General features: G+C 41.4%; 2 protein-coding genes across 7 annotated transcripts in view; one reads left to right on the top strand and one right to left on the bottom strand.

Moving 5' to 3' along the window:
• LOC105687613 (G-protein coupled receptor dmsr-1) overlaps positions 1 to 6,056 on the top strand; it is a 39,848-nt gene extending 33,792 nt beyond the window's left edge. For all 6 annotated transcript variants that reach the window (XM_048654615.1, XM_048654614.1, XM_012403402.3 and 3 more), the window contains 4 exons: positions 1,512 to 2,261; positions 4,843 to 4,954; positions 5,075 to 5,265; positions 5,359 to 6,056. In XM_048654615.1, coding sequence (XP_048510572.1) covers positions 1,657 to 2,261; positions 4,843 to 4,954; positions 5,075 to 5,265; positions 5,359 to 5,761 — 1,311 coding nt within the window. In that variant the 5' untranslated portion in view covers positions 1,512 to 1,656 and the 3' untranslated portion in view covers positions 5,762 to 6,056. The remainder of the gene's footprint in view (positions 1 to 1,511; positions 2,262 to 4,842; positions 4,955 to 5,074; positions 5,266 to 5,358) is intronic.
• A 1,264-nt stretch (positions 6,057 to 7,320) lies between these two features.
• LOC105687475 (Bardet-Biedl syndrome 4 protein) lies at positions 7,321 to 13,279 on the bottom strand. Its single transcript, XM_012403140.3, has 10 exons — positions 13,144 to 13,279; positions 12,847 to 12,989; positions 12,678 to 12,790; positions 12,339 to 12,433; positions 12,093 to 12,255; positions 11,379 to 11,532; positions 11,162 to 11,284; positions 10,661 to 10,847; positions 9,563 to 9,768; positions 7,321 to 9,195 (listed from the first exon to the last, which is right to left on the bottom strand). The coding sequence occupies exons 1-10, from the start codon at positions 13,223 to 13,225 to the stop codon at positions 9,094 to 9,096; spliced, it is 1,368 nt and encodes a 455-aa protein (XP_012258563.2). The 5' UTR covers positions 13,226 to 13,279; the 3' UTR covers positions 7,321 to 9,093.
• Between the last annotated feature and the right edge of the window lie 1,333 nt (positions 13,280 to 14,612).

Raw genomic sequence — 14,612 nt, 5'->3', positions numbered from 1 at the left:
AGACCCATGAAACTTTTCCGGACGCAAAGGACATGGAAATAATATTTCGTTCGCTGGAAGTCATGAGAAGCCGAAGTAAAAAAATCAGCAGTACGTACTTGATTCGGTGTACTTTTTACGAGGAAGTTGTCAGTCACAGAATATGAAAATTCTTCAGGCAGTCCGCTCAGCGTCGCATTATTAATAAACCTGGTGAATTTATTCGAGGGTTATGCATCACATGGAAAAGCGGATTGTGATGTTTCGTCATAATTCGTTACCGCGACGTGGTCTCTGTACAGCCTTGTTCACCTTCGGCCAGTCTATTATTTATCATTGATTAATTTTATAATTAAACTTTACACGATGAAAAGGACGTGATATACGTATAGGCCGATAGGTGTTCGTATAACGAGCACATCGATTACCTACATCGGACTCAGGTGCAGCGGGGAATTTTGCGGGTCGTCGCAATGAATATTTTTGGCAATTTCATTTTATACACGCGAACAGCTATACGACTATGCACATTTATCTGCGCGATATACGCTGGATTAGGATGATAATAAAATTTACGGTATTATAAGGAGATTATGAAAATAATAATGGCGTAAAACTAATAAACGCAGCTGGAGCTTTCGATTCCGAAAAATAAATTTATTATCCGCCGTTTCATACCGCGGAATTACAGCTTCTCTCTCCGTTGGAAGCCTCGCAATTCGTCAGTCGATACTACTCTACTGTATCTTGTATCGCTGAGCGAATCCTTTCAAGGAAGTCTGCGGAATCTACTTCCAAATGAAATTTCGGATGTACCTATATTTTTTTATTATGTACTACAGGTATTTCCGATAAATCGGTTTTTCGCATCCGCCGATATACTGCCGCCCGGAAAATTCCTACGGTAGCTATACGCGCGTTTCCTCCTCGACGGAAACAGGAGGAAAAAAGAAAAGTTTGGAAATCGATTGCCTTTTACCTCGATATTCGTCGCGCTTTGACGGAGTAGGTATCCAAGGATATCGGTGAACCAAATAATCTGTTTTCCTTGCGATCTATTTGCAGAGCTTTAAACTTTTTAACTGTCGCCTGCAGCTACACCACGATAGAAAACTTATACTCTTCATGTGCGTTTATGCACCGGCTATAAAATATGACGTAAATAAAGCGTCGTATAGAGTTCTCCAGTTTTCTCATAAAATGAAGAAACCAGTTCTCTTCAATAACTAGAGTTCGAAGTTGTTCTTACCGTGATATCAATCCTACTAGCTTTGCTTACCTATCTATGTGTAGACTGAAAACAAACAAGTCGTTGTTCACAGCGTGGCTAGGAATCATCATACCTCCGTATCCCGGTGTCTGAACGCTGCCAGACCAAATTCACCAGAAAAATACCAGTTTCACTCGTTTTCTTGAAAAATTAAATCGCGTCTGACACCTATTTCCAACGACGCCCGTATAACGAACGATTAAGCTCAACAAAGCTTTCGGACCTCCGAAGACTAATGGTCTCGATTCTTTTGTATTTACAGAACCATAGACACCCGTACGAGGACTACTTCGGAACCCTTAGTATCACAAGGAGGTTCGACTTCCTCGATCCGTTCTCAGTTATGCCGAGGGTCGGATTGAGCGCAGGAGATTTCGATAACTGCAAGGATCTTGTACGGGAATGTGATGCTTAACGTGGCGGAATTGGACTCGGGTGCGAATCAGCTGAACGCATCCTTGCTTTACCTCAAACAGCTGCTGCACGACGTGACAGTCATGAATCGTCACGAGAATATGTCGGATTTATTCAAAAAGCTCAACATAACCGAAGAGGATATCGACTACATGAACAATTTCAGTTTTCCAAATTTACCGACGATCCACACCACGTCTTCGTCCGTCGACAACAACCCCGAAAAATTTTGCTACTGTAACGGAGTGGTGCGTGATTTCGCGTTGTCGTACAAGGTCTACCACGGCTACGTTGCCCTGATAGTTTGCATATTCGGCACCATAGCGAACATGCTCAACATCGTCGTACTCACGCGTAAGGACATGGTATCCGCGCCCATAAATCGTATACTCACGGGACTCGCCACCGCCGATATGCTCGTCATGTTCGAATACGTTCCATTCGCTGTTTACGAATACCTCATACTGCCGGAGAAGCAAGTATTCCCTTACGGGTGGGCGGTATTCGTACTTTTTCACATGCACTTCGCTCAGGCTCTTCACACCATCAGCATTGGACTCACCCTGACACTTGCAGTTTGGAGGTACATCGCCATAAGGTTCGTATAATCCGATGCTCGGTCGATTCTTTTTTTTTTTTCACAAAATTCCAAAGGTTTTTGATTCGCGAATTTTTCGACGATTCGTGTGGGTGAATTTGTCAATTTTAAATCGGTCATCCCTCGGGATTTGTGTTACAACTCGTCAAAGTGCAAGTAGGCCAACGCATCTGTACAGCCGATGACCCGCAACCCTGCCGGATTAGATACGGATTTCAGGGATAGGATTCTGATGTATCCGCCTAATATTTCACCATACCACCTCGTAGCCTGATTAGATGATCGCAAATGTGAACGCGATGCGTTATCGATCGATTACTGATTCGGGACGCTTGAACGTGCAGCGGCAGCTTGGATTCCCCGGCTGATTGAACGGGTCCATTTCACCCCTGGGATCAAAGTTCATATACACGAGCGTTTCTTAAAAACACATCGACCCCAATGCCGGAAGTTTGGAAACAGAGAAATTCCGAAGCGTTTTAAAGGAGCTTCGAATGTCCGAAGGGCTTTCACAAAGTGAAAATACCTCTGCGGGATAGTCTTTATTCGGTAATTATATGTTCACGTCGTTGCGTGGAAACATCTTGGCAATCTATTTGCTCAATTACTTCCGCTCTCTCTCTCCCGTATCTTTTCTTTTTTTATCTCCAAGATTAGAATGACGTTCTTATTATTAATTTACTCGTAAAATGAACAGCTATGTTGCGTTCGAAACGTGAAATTTTCTCTAGCATTTACGTACCTCTATTTATAGAGCGTATGTAAACGTAAATTATAATAGAGAAGAGACTTCAATCGGGTAAAGTTTAAATCTCACGCAGTTAAATTGCAATCCGTAGAATTAGTGCCCGCAGGAGTTGTGTACCCACGTTAATTTCAAAGTTGTTCAGGTGATGTTGAAATAAGACGACTATAAGTAGAAGGAACGAAGCGCGAAATAGACCGTCTTCTAAATTATGTAAGGATGTTTACGGCAGCCATGAGAGTAGCGTATATACATCGCATCTGGCGACACGTTTTACACGTTTCTCGTCTCGCGGATTTTCGAAATAATTTTCAAAGAAACTTCCCGAGCGGTTCATAACGTGCGGGAAGTTAGAATTCACCGCTGCCTCTCCCTTGTTCTATTTATTTTTCTTATCCATCTCGAGTTTTCCTTATTTCGCACGGGCTGAAAAAATGCAGATAAAAAAGAGCGGGAAATAATTAACGCGCGATCATTACCATAACGACGTGAAGGATGAAGTGATTAAAAGGTCGGAACGAGTTGTGCAGTTAAGTTGTACCCAGCGAGATTACACTTGGATTAATGAACTCGGTGATAACAAGAGCTGAATCTCCTTGACGATGATCAACCGGTTTTAGACTCCGACAAGCGATGACTTATATTTCACCCTTATTTATAATCTGAGCTGGCTTTGCGACCCGATAGCAACGTCTTTGGAAGTTTCGCAATCAGCACGAATAGACAAAGGACTCGACTGACGTGTAGCGCGAAATGATCAGGCGACTCAGGGTGAAGTCGGAGAAGAAGTGAAAAATAGCAACACACCTACGCCGAATTAGTCGAAGAAAAAAACGGTGAGTTTAATACGAATATACGCACGATTTCACGAACAAGAGAACGAAAAAAACGTGTCATGGAAAACGATGAAATTGTCGAGACCGTAAAGTGTCGGCTCGAGAAAGATTGGCTGCAGGGATATCACGAGCGTTGACATCCGACTCGCCCAAGTCGTGTATAAGGTACGAGAAAAAAAATTCTGATAATAGGTAGGAAATATAAAAGGCGAGGAAGGAAAATTACGGCAAGCTTTCGCACGGGGTGCGATTTTATTATACGTCGTATACAGCTGCAGACTGAAGTAAAAAAGTTGGCGGCAAAAAATGACGGGAGGTGGATGAGGCGAGAAAAAAAAAAAAAATTAAGACGAAGGAAAGGGAGCGAGAAGACGATGATCCCTCGCTCGGTGTCTCTCGTTTGGTCCATTAAAAGACGCGTTGACGCTGCGGCGGAGTGCTGACGCTAGCCTAGCTGAGAAAAAGCCGGCAAACATTTCTCAGAGGGCCGGTACCGCGAAGAGATAAGAACTGCAGAAAAAAGGTAAAGGTGTAAATACAGCGAAAGGAGATAAGAATTGAGAGAAGAAGATGTCAACCATCGAAGCCTACCAATACCCAGTCTTAATCTCCTTCGGTCTAATTCAGAAATCAGATATAATCTGAAAATAATGCGACCCTGCAGTGCAAACCCTAAAAATACACGTATGAACTCGAGAGCGAGGAACTGCCAATAAAAGAAAGCCAGACGACGGAGGAAAATCCATAAATATTTATAATCCATTACCGTAAAGTTCTTCTCCCCGAAGGCATTTAACAATCAAATAGGCTGCGCTACGCTGTTAACTGGTTAACTGAGCTTGAAAATTTCCCGATAATATTCGATCGGTAACGACGATTCGCGACGACGTTTAATAATTTATTACCTCTTACCAATCTCACTCACGTATACACACACGTAAAGCTTATCCAGTTGTCGCTCCCTGAACGGAATACCGAAAACGAGTTATCGAATTTTCAGGTTTCCACAACACAATCATTCCTGGTGCACGGCGGCTAGATGTAGAGTTGCACTTTGGAGCAGCCTGCTAGCACCCCTTGTTGCCTGCGCTCCGAGCTATCTGGTCTTCGGGGTGAGTTGTTGTTTCGAAAACTTGTTTTGCAACGCCGACCGTTCTCCCTCGGCGAGCAGCTGATAGAAAACAGGAATCGTATATTCACCCTAACGATCGTTGCGTTTCTTTACCCCGTAGATCAGAGAAGAAAGGTTCGAGGAGAATGGGCAGGTAGAGATTCTCTACTACGTCGATGCCATGGACGCGAATTCAACGGGGAAGGGTTTTCTCTACCAACTGAACTTTTGGGTTCTGGCAGTCGTTGTGAAGCTTCTGCCATGCCTGATTCTGACCGTAATTAGTTGCTGGCTAATCAAAGCTCTTTACAGGTGAGCACGATCCTTCTTTATCCCTTTCAAAAACCGCTGGTCTCTTGCCGAAGTGAAATATCATTTGAGGAACAAACTCGATTAATTTAATAGGGCGAAAGGACGGAAGCAGGCACTGAGGGATTACAACCCTTGCGCTGTAAATTCGATGAAAAATGGAGGCTCGCGGAGAGCGAGCAAGTCGGAAAGACGGACGGACAGGACGACGAGAATGCTCGTGGCTGTCCTCCTTCTATTCCTCGTAACCGAATTTCCGCAGGGAATACTTGGACTTCTTTCCGGAGTCCTGGGAGACTGCTTCTTCAGGAATTGCTACCACAATTTCGGGGAAATTATGGATATCCTCGCGCTCCTTAACGGCGCTATTAATTTCATCCTCTACTGCTCGATGTCGAGACAGTTCCGGACGACGTTTGGTCAGCTGTTCAAACCTAGGATAATGAAAAAATGGCATCCGGCCACGCAGCAAACCGATATTCAGAGTACCTATGTATGATACAGGAGTCCAAAGGCTACCGTTCAATTCAAATGTTTTTAAATCATCGTTTTATTCGATGTGCAAAACTCCCACCGACTGATATCACCCCGGTCCCGGAATGATATGTTCATCTCCAGTTCCGAGATATCTTCCAGTTGTTAATGGGAAAAAGTGACATGCTTCGCCCGGGGATATAATTCTTACGTTTGGGGTGGGTCTGTTTGATTAATTGAGCGGAAGGAAATTACGCGAATTGACTGTAGGATTTCGCATTGCACACGAACAACTTTTGAAATTACGTTCTACGGCGGATAATGATATTTCGCTGTCTAAATTAATTCCGTGCAATTCGTGGCAATCAAAGTTTATCTCAGGCTCGAGTGGATGTACCAAATATTGAAATAAACCTAAAGCAGAGGAAACAGGTGAAAGCTGAACGCTGAAAAACAAGGCGTATGAATAACGAGCATGGCTATTTCCACCCCTCAATTCTCGCCTCGATTACCTGGCGAATAACCTCGTTTAAAATTCCATTCCGATAAAAGTCAACTGTTTTGGCCAAAAATAATTACATCACAAGCGTCAACAATTATCACAGCTTTGTCCGAAACACCGCGCCTAAGCCGGACTGAAAATAAATTGCAATTCGTCCCCAATAAAGGGGACTAGGCTGATGGCGTCACTCGCCAATCGCCCACGTGCTCGATTTTTTTCCAAAAACATTTCAAATTCTCAGTCGGCGATCGTGTTTATTTTTGCGAATTCCTACGTAGGGCGCAGGGAGGGTTCGAATCGAATTCACGAAAATGAAAGGGCTGAGTTCCCTTGGATTGTCTTTCTAAATTGTCGTTTCATAGATTCCACTTGAACGGAGTACCGGAACAGCCTATTGAGCATCGTCGTTACACGGTTGAAAAATTGAAAATACATACCGTGTGTGAAGTGATACGGACGGGACGAGAGAATGGGCTGTTACCGAATCCACGGAACAGAAAACACTTTCATTCTTTCCCTTGGACAATTTCTGTTGAACCGGAAAAAGTGAAGAGCAAAAAGAAGCGTAAAAGAGCAATAGGAGGAACCAGCGTGTCGCGTCGGTCGGGTCAAGGCGAACGAAGAGGAAGGTAAGAAGCATTTCCTGCGACCGAGATATTTTTCTCTATTTTTTCATAGCCGTGCCCTGGATCTCAGGAAAGCACTTGATTAAAACTAAATCAATTAGCTACCGTAATCTCGTTAATTACCGCTGGCTTTCAACCCAAACTTATATCGTTTGCGCAAAAATCGATACCAACGTGTACGTACGTGCCGAGTGAAGAGAAACGGAAAAGAGGCCCCACGCAGTTTGACGTAATTTACCTCATTCATAAACCTGGTTTTTTCAACCGCAAATTCAGCGAAGCACTTGCAATTAGCGTCGGAAGATTTAATTCAATTATCTACGTCAAATATTACGAGACCCGTAATCAAGATGTTACAATTTAAGATAATAAAGATAAACAATTTTTACGTACAATTAGGATTAAAGTCAGGTATAAGAAGAGTATCAGCTTCGTCATATATATGTATGTGATTGTATTAAATTATACAGATTACACGTACGTACATAGATATATGTATATTAGAAAAATGTTTAGAATTTTAGATCGAGATCGGGTGAGCAGCGAGGATTTTTAAGCTCTTGAGCCCAGCTGAAAACCTGAGCTGCTTACAGCGAGTGACTGAATAATTGTGTTCGAGGAGTGAATTACATGTGTAAACTTTATCTATATCGTATTGTATTTAAATAAATTTATAAACACCGAGAATAACGTCCAGCCTCGCAGCGCTTGACTCGAGTGCAAAATCGTTAAACTGCAAACGTAACGTTGAATTCTCTACTTTCATGTGCTTTATTATATTATGCCGAAGATATCGCAACGTACGTACTATACCCATGTATTAAAGTAATTTGAGAAAGAAACCGCAAAACGGAGGATCAGAAATACTTACACCCTCTTATTCCTCGGGTCGCTATCCTCATGCTTCATTGAGCAACGCGGCGGCCTTCCAAACCCACTTGAACTTAATTACTATCAATCCGCTGCTATCTTTAACGGGAGATATAATAAAGCTTGGGAAAATTTGAAAAGGACGAGCTTTCTGAATTCTCTTCAAGATAATCCTGTTCGTCGTTTCGACGTTTTCAATTATATCCGACTGATATACGGTGTGAAAAGTTGCTATATAGATAGATATCAATTTGGGAGGGTAAAACTTGATATGAGGGAAGACAAAGTATTGCGAGAAATTTATCAATTGTCGAACATTAATCTGTTTTACTTTGGTATTTTATCCCACCTACAACACCAGATGCCCTTGATCTCATCCCCATTTATTGTTTTAGTTTTCACTTTTTCCTTTCCAACAATTGGGCCTAAAGGAAGTGAACGGAAGTTTCCAACGAGAAATGCAATCTCGTGACCGAGGGAAGTTAGCTCCGAAGCTTACGTGCTGACCGCAAATCACAACGGGTGATTGTTTCGCTCGCAATGATGCCTCGGAGCCCTTGGAGACGACAAATCACGAGGAATCCCGGGGGAGGATTTAAGATCTCATTAGCCCCTGCGTAACCATAATTTTCCACTGCAAACCAACCACTGATCAGTTACCAACTCCGGTAAAACTTTTCGCAAAAAGATTACCTCGTCAATATTCATACACATGTGATTTGTATTCGGTTACACAGGTTTCGTTAATATTTAAATCCTTGAATGAAAGTCAAACACATATTTCCAGGTACCACGCGAACGTATGGAAAATCTGAAAAGGCGTTCTACGCCCAGTGAATATATATATATTATAACATTTCATTAGTTTTTCCATTCCACAACCTTTCCTCGAGTCCTGCGTTTGATTGGTATTGTGAATTCTCTAAGAGGTATAGGTATCGAGGAAACTGAATTTGACGTAGCGTAAAATTATAATTCTAGAATTCTATTCAATAAATGTCATTACGTATCTGCAGCGCGGTTATCTTATAATATCACGCAATTTCAGCATCTCTATTATAAGTATAATATCCGGCATAGGTCATATACACCTGTATACCTTTCTATTTTTATACAAAGGAGGGATGGGGCTAAATTGTCCCCTCAAGGACAAATGTTTCATATCTTTATTTTGTTCATTCGTTTTATTTATTTTCAGCCTCTTGCTACGTTTTTCGGTATTACTCTGCCGCGTCTGTCAAAAATTAAAAATCTTTAAATGTGGGTCCCCTCTCCTTCCCCTGTGAACATATGTTCCTTCCGGACAAAGGTCGAGGACCCCGACTGACGAGAAAATGGAAATAAAATCGAAGGAGGATATTAAACCTCGTCGTCATCGATAAAGGGAGCTTTGTGATCTTTAGGTGTGGACTCTTCGTTTTGCTTCAACTTCGCCGACAGTTTCCGGGCTGTTTCCACGATCTACGAATCATATAATACATCATCAGGTATAATCGTAATGTTAACATGGAAATCAAGTTGTATCGACGAAGGAGAAAGCAGGAATATCGAGCTTTGAAAAAATTTGAGACTGTAAGTAACAGTTGAAGTGTAGCAATTACAGGAATGGCAGCTCACCGAAACTTGAATTTTAATTAGAATAATCTGGGATCCTATGTATGATATCCTAGGTAGCTAATATTGGACATCGACGAAGCTACGGTTTTCTATACTTATATATGATAAGGTATGGGAAGTTAGTCCCTGGCCATTTATATAAGCACAACGAAAATGCGGGATCTTGTTTACCACGTCCCGCGAGTATTCGTGGCAACGAATTCTCATTTACCTCGGAATTATACTCCACAGGAGCCCCGATGGTTGTAAGGATGTCGTCTAGTTCTACCAGCATTTCTGAGGCACGTTGTTTCCTCCCTGCCGCCTCCAATACCACCGCGAAGTTAACCAGAACTAGAGGATCATGTGGGGTAAGACTGTACGCTTTGTTCATGGCTTTTTCTGCGCCCTTAAAGTCCTCAAGCTGCTTGAGAGCGACTGGTAAGAAGAGCAGGAAATGGAATAGAAAAATAAAATGAAATTATTGTCGACGATTGCCAAGTTTTCTTCGCAATATTAGGCTTCCTTCTGTAAAGGAAGTTGCGTGTTGGAATGGTATATTACCGGGTCGTGCGGCGAGGCGAAAAGAGCAACACGCATTATTTCCAATTTACCATTTATTAGGGGAAAAACCCCAAAATTCCATGGACCTTATCGTTACGTGAGACAGAATCGAAGGAGTTCGGATGGGTTTCAATATTCCGGCAAGGTAAAGCATAAGTCTAAAGAAAATATAGGCTCACGTGTGAGATAAGAAGTAGCATCACAGTTATCACGATACCTTATAGATTTGCCGATATCAAATTCGCGATTCTAGGTACGACTTGACACCTTGTGAGGCTGAAATAAATTTTTAGTTCCCTTGAGACGAGCATCAAAACTTCCGTTTGTGTTTCAACATCAGAGAAGAATAGATGATACGCATACAGAAAATGGGACTATATAACACGATTCTTGAACACCGGGACACCGGGACTACCAACCATGACTGACGAACGAGCGTAGAATTTTTAATATAAAATCTAATTTACGATGAACTCCGAAGCCGAACAGCCACGCGCCCTCCTCGCACACCATCATTCCATGTGGCCCTTTGAAATGCAAACAACTTGCGGGTCGCAACAAAAAGTCTTCTGTCGAGATCCCACCGTATGTTTCACCCACATTCATACGTGGGTAATGGTTAATATATTATGAAACAAATTCAACATATAACCGACTCGACGTGGGATGAAAATTCCATCTTCCGTCAACTTCATATCCGGTAAAAATGTTAAAAATGTGGCAACTGTATACCTATCATATAATCTCTATAATATAAAAAACTGACCTCCCAGCAACATGTATGTCTGTCCAGCTTGTTTGAAGTTGACAGAATTAGCGGAGGCTGCCGCGTTACAAAGATAAACTGCCGCTGAAGCGGGCTGCCCGGTTGAGAGTAGAACGACGCCTAAATTGAAGGCTGACGTAGGGGCCAAAGGGTTCAAGTAATGCGCTCGCTTCAGGCAGCTAATTGCCTGGAATATAATTTTGAAGAATCCACTTTATCGAAATAATATTGACGATGTCATAGAGACGATACGATCATAATGAGATTCCTAAAGAGGTGAATTGACATACATATACCAAGATATAGAATAAAATTTACGGGCAAATTGACATTTCATTTTTCTGTCTGGTTTTTATGAAGGACAACTTCCCTGACACAATATGAACCTATGTATGACTTGTACATTGTCGATACATTGAACGTATTCCTTCAAAAATTAATGTACATGAATAGAAACGTCACGTACGAGGTAAGATAAACAATACCAGGCAATTTACATACCGCAACGAATTTTTTTTTCCCGTAAAAACACATGCCGATATTGTTCCACAGTGAAACCGACTCCGGGCACTCTTGCGCAGCTATTTTATACTTAGACAAGGCAACGTCAAACTCCTTATGACCCTGAAAAGTAATTAAAAAGCGTGAATTTCCGCATCGAGAGAGCTTTAAAATTCGGTATCAGTTTGTCCCGGCATACAATTAATATCCTTCGCACCTGCATCACGGAAGCCATCGGCAGAAGAGCTTCGGCGCGTAAAGGATATTGCGCGAGAGCAAGCCCAAATTGCTGAAAAGCCCTTTGAGTGTCACCCATCTTGAGGTAAAGGAGACCAAGTTCAACTGCGACGTCAACGTTATCCGGAGATGCGCTAAAATTTTAAATGAGAATTTGCCAACTAATAATAGTCAGATAGGAATGTCGTGGTTACAGCAGCACCGCAGAGTCCCGAAGTCTCTCATACAGTGGTGAGAAGTTGGAAGGGAGGAGGTTTATTATACGAACCCAAGTGGGAATGCTTGGTTCGTTAAATTACCAAGCGATGATATATTCTGTTTGATACAGAGAGTCATATCTCCACGGTTGACAAGAGATTCGCATTAAAATATATTATAATAGGTGCTCCCAACTGTTTGTTCACGAGTAAATCCATACTTCGCAACCACTCAGGCGTGCGGCACCTCGCGAAAACTTTCAATCCTCTTTACTTGCCATTTCCATTTGGTCAGACGGTCTCGTCTAGATTCAACGATATCAAATTATAACAGCAACACCATGCAATTATGATATCAGCTATTATCTTCTATTCCAAATGCTTGCGGTATAGTTCTGACAATTATTATTCTCCGATTGTTTCAATCATTTCAATTGAACGGGCTATGGACGCGATGGCAAAGTTCATAGCTACTGAGTTTCTCCGACTTGACTGACCTCAGAGCAGAGAGGTAAACCCTGACGGCCTCCGATTCAAGATTTTCCTCGCGGTAAATCCTTGCGAGAGTTCGGTAAGGTCTTTCGTCAGACGTCAGTCCGATCGCACGCTCCAGGCACTTTTTCCCCTCAGACAACTGATTCAATTTAACGTAGCATTCGCCTGTAACTCACGATATTTACTCACTGACAGTTCCTTACCATTTCCCAGACGTCGGACTTATCTTCTATCCCGAAAGTCCTTACCAAGTTTGTAAAAAACTTCCCAGTCAGACAATGCGCTCATCTTCTCTGCCTCTAAATACGCCTCCAGCGATCTCTTGTGACTTCCTAATAGAAATCTACGAGAATTATTGAACTGCATCGCAGAAATTGATCGATATTCAGCATCCCAAAACCCGTGGCAAAACCGTGTCACGACATTCACTACGTCTTTTACAAAGGCGTCCATTGAATACATTACTTTACAAATTGCTACAGAAAGACGAAGTGGAGGAGAACAGGAGAAAAAAAATCACGCGCTTACTAACAATTGTATTTTTTTTTTGTCACGTGTGTTTTAATCAGTGTACTCATTCTACTTACAGCGACTTTGCTATTTGCTTCACATTATCTACGCTTCGCGCGTTCAAAGTGTAGCAAGTTTGGAAACAATCCATGGAGTCTTGCACTTTTCCCTCTTTCCTCAGTATCAACCCCTAAAAATATTCAATTTCTAGATACAACTCAAATCAATGCGCAGCTAGTATCTCACCTTCAAGTAAGAGGCGAATTCATTGTAACCATTCGTTCGTAGTAGTTCTTCTTCTATGAGTATTTTACAAATTTTGTACTCATGACGCGTGTAATGTTTATGGAGTAACCAATTCCGACATTCTAGCGCTGGTATATCTGGAACTACGATACACGATTACCCACATTTTGGATTTTTTATGAGTGCTTTTTTATTTGGTTCACAGAAAAAAAAAATAAACGTTGAATAAAGTTACAGGAACTTGAGAGTTGGAACATTATAACGTGGTCATAATCGAGTTGGCGTTAATTATTTTACCTTTCTTGCCTCTATCGATGTTCAAACTTTGAGGTGTCGTCGTATGATGAATGCGTCCGTTACTTAACGCGTTATTAGCCATTCCGTTGAAAGACAGAGTCCAGAGGCTCGTATTCCTTAGCAAACACTCTAACGTAAATGGAAACTATAAAATAGCTTCGCGGGTAGAATGAACAGAAAATTTATGAAGTGTTGTTCCATTTCGTTACCAAGCAACCCTTGGGGTGCACCGCGTCCAAACGTTGGTATCTCTATATTTTGACAACATTTTCGATCCATGAGACCATCGTTTGTGTACGTACGTAAGCAATGGACGACTATTCATCAGCGAGATAAACTACATCAGGTGGGTATTTTGACTAATCATAGCGGAAAAGATGAGTAACTTAAATGCCAAGGTGCCACGAGGGCCATTCGGTGGGAGAAATGTGCTCGAAAAATAATATTTGATCGTTGAGATACGAACAGAGTGCGTGACACTGAAATCAGTACATCAAACAGTCCAAAGAACGAGACGGCCTTCAAATAACAGATTAATTAAAGTATGCGAATTCTACCAGAATTACTTAATATATGCAACATCAAACGGTGTAGCCGTGAGGTTTTGAATCTTCGTATGCATGTTATATGTGAATCAACTTTACGAAGTCGGTTTCAAATTTATTTCAAGACACCAGGCCTTGAAACCAATCAAGATATCTCAGTTTTTCTATGCTTCGAAAAGCGAAAAATTACCGATAGCTCGATCAATTTTATAGATAGATCAATTTGGCTTCCAGATTTGCATTCCTGGGGTCAAGATACGTAAGAATAGCAAATAAAACTCAATTTAAAAAAATTTTGGTTTTTGACCTCAAAATTGAAAAAACTCTAAGGGGTACCCCTTTGGATTTTTTCGATTTTTGAGCCAAAAATGAAGTATTTTCAAAATTGATTGAATGACGCTTTTTTAACGTATTTTGACCTCAGGAACACGAATCCGTTGAGAAAATTGAGCTCAGAATTTTCCCCATCAAGATATCTCAATTTTTCTGCTGCAAAAAGTGAAAAATTGGCGATAACTCGATCAATTTTATAGATTGATCAATTTGGCTTCCGGATTTGGATTCCCGGGATCAAAATATATAAGAATAGCATATAAAATGGAATATTTTTTTTTGGTCCAAAATCGACAAAAATCCATGGGGTATCCCTTTGGATTTTTTCGATTTTTGGGCCAAAAATGAAGAAATTTTGAAATCGATTCAATTACACTTTTCTTACTTATTTCGACTTCAGGAACACGAATCTAAAAGCTAAATTGAGCTACGAATTTTTGTTATCGAGACATCCTCATTTTTCTGCTCCAAAAAGCGAAAGATTAGCAATAACTCGATCAATTTTATAGATAGATCAATTTGACTTATGGATTCGGATTTTTGGGACCGAACTACATCAGATTACAGTAGAAACTCAAATTGAAGAAAATA

This window comes from Athalia rosae, chromosome 4 (assembly GCF_917208135.1).
Source record: "Athalia rosae chromosome 4, iyAthRosa1.1, whole genome shotgun sequence".
NCBI classification, from domain to species: domain Eukaryota; kingdom Metazoa; phylum Arthropoda; class Insecta; order Hymenoptera; family Athaliidae; genus Athalia; species Athalia rosae.
This window is presented reverse-complemented; position numbering and strand designations above follow the sequence as displayed.

Coding starts and splice junctions, on each gene's coding strand:
- LOC105687475 (XM_012403140.3), bottom strand. CDS start 13,225: ATGGCTAATAACGCGTTAAGTAACGGACGCATTCATCATACGACGACA. Junction 12,434..12,677: donor AAGCAAATAGCAAAGTCGCT/GTAAGTAGAATG, acceptor TAATTCTCGTAG/ATTTCTATTAGGAAGTCACA. Junction 12,256..12,338: donor GGAAGTTTTTTACAAACTTG/GTAAGGACTTTC, acceptor CGTGAGTTACAG/GCGAATGCTACGTTAAATTG.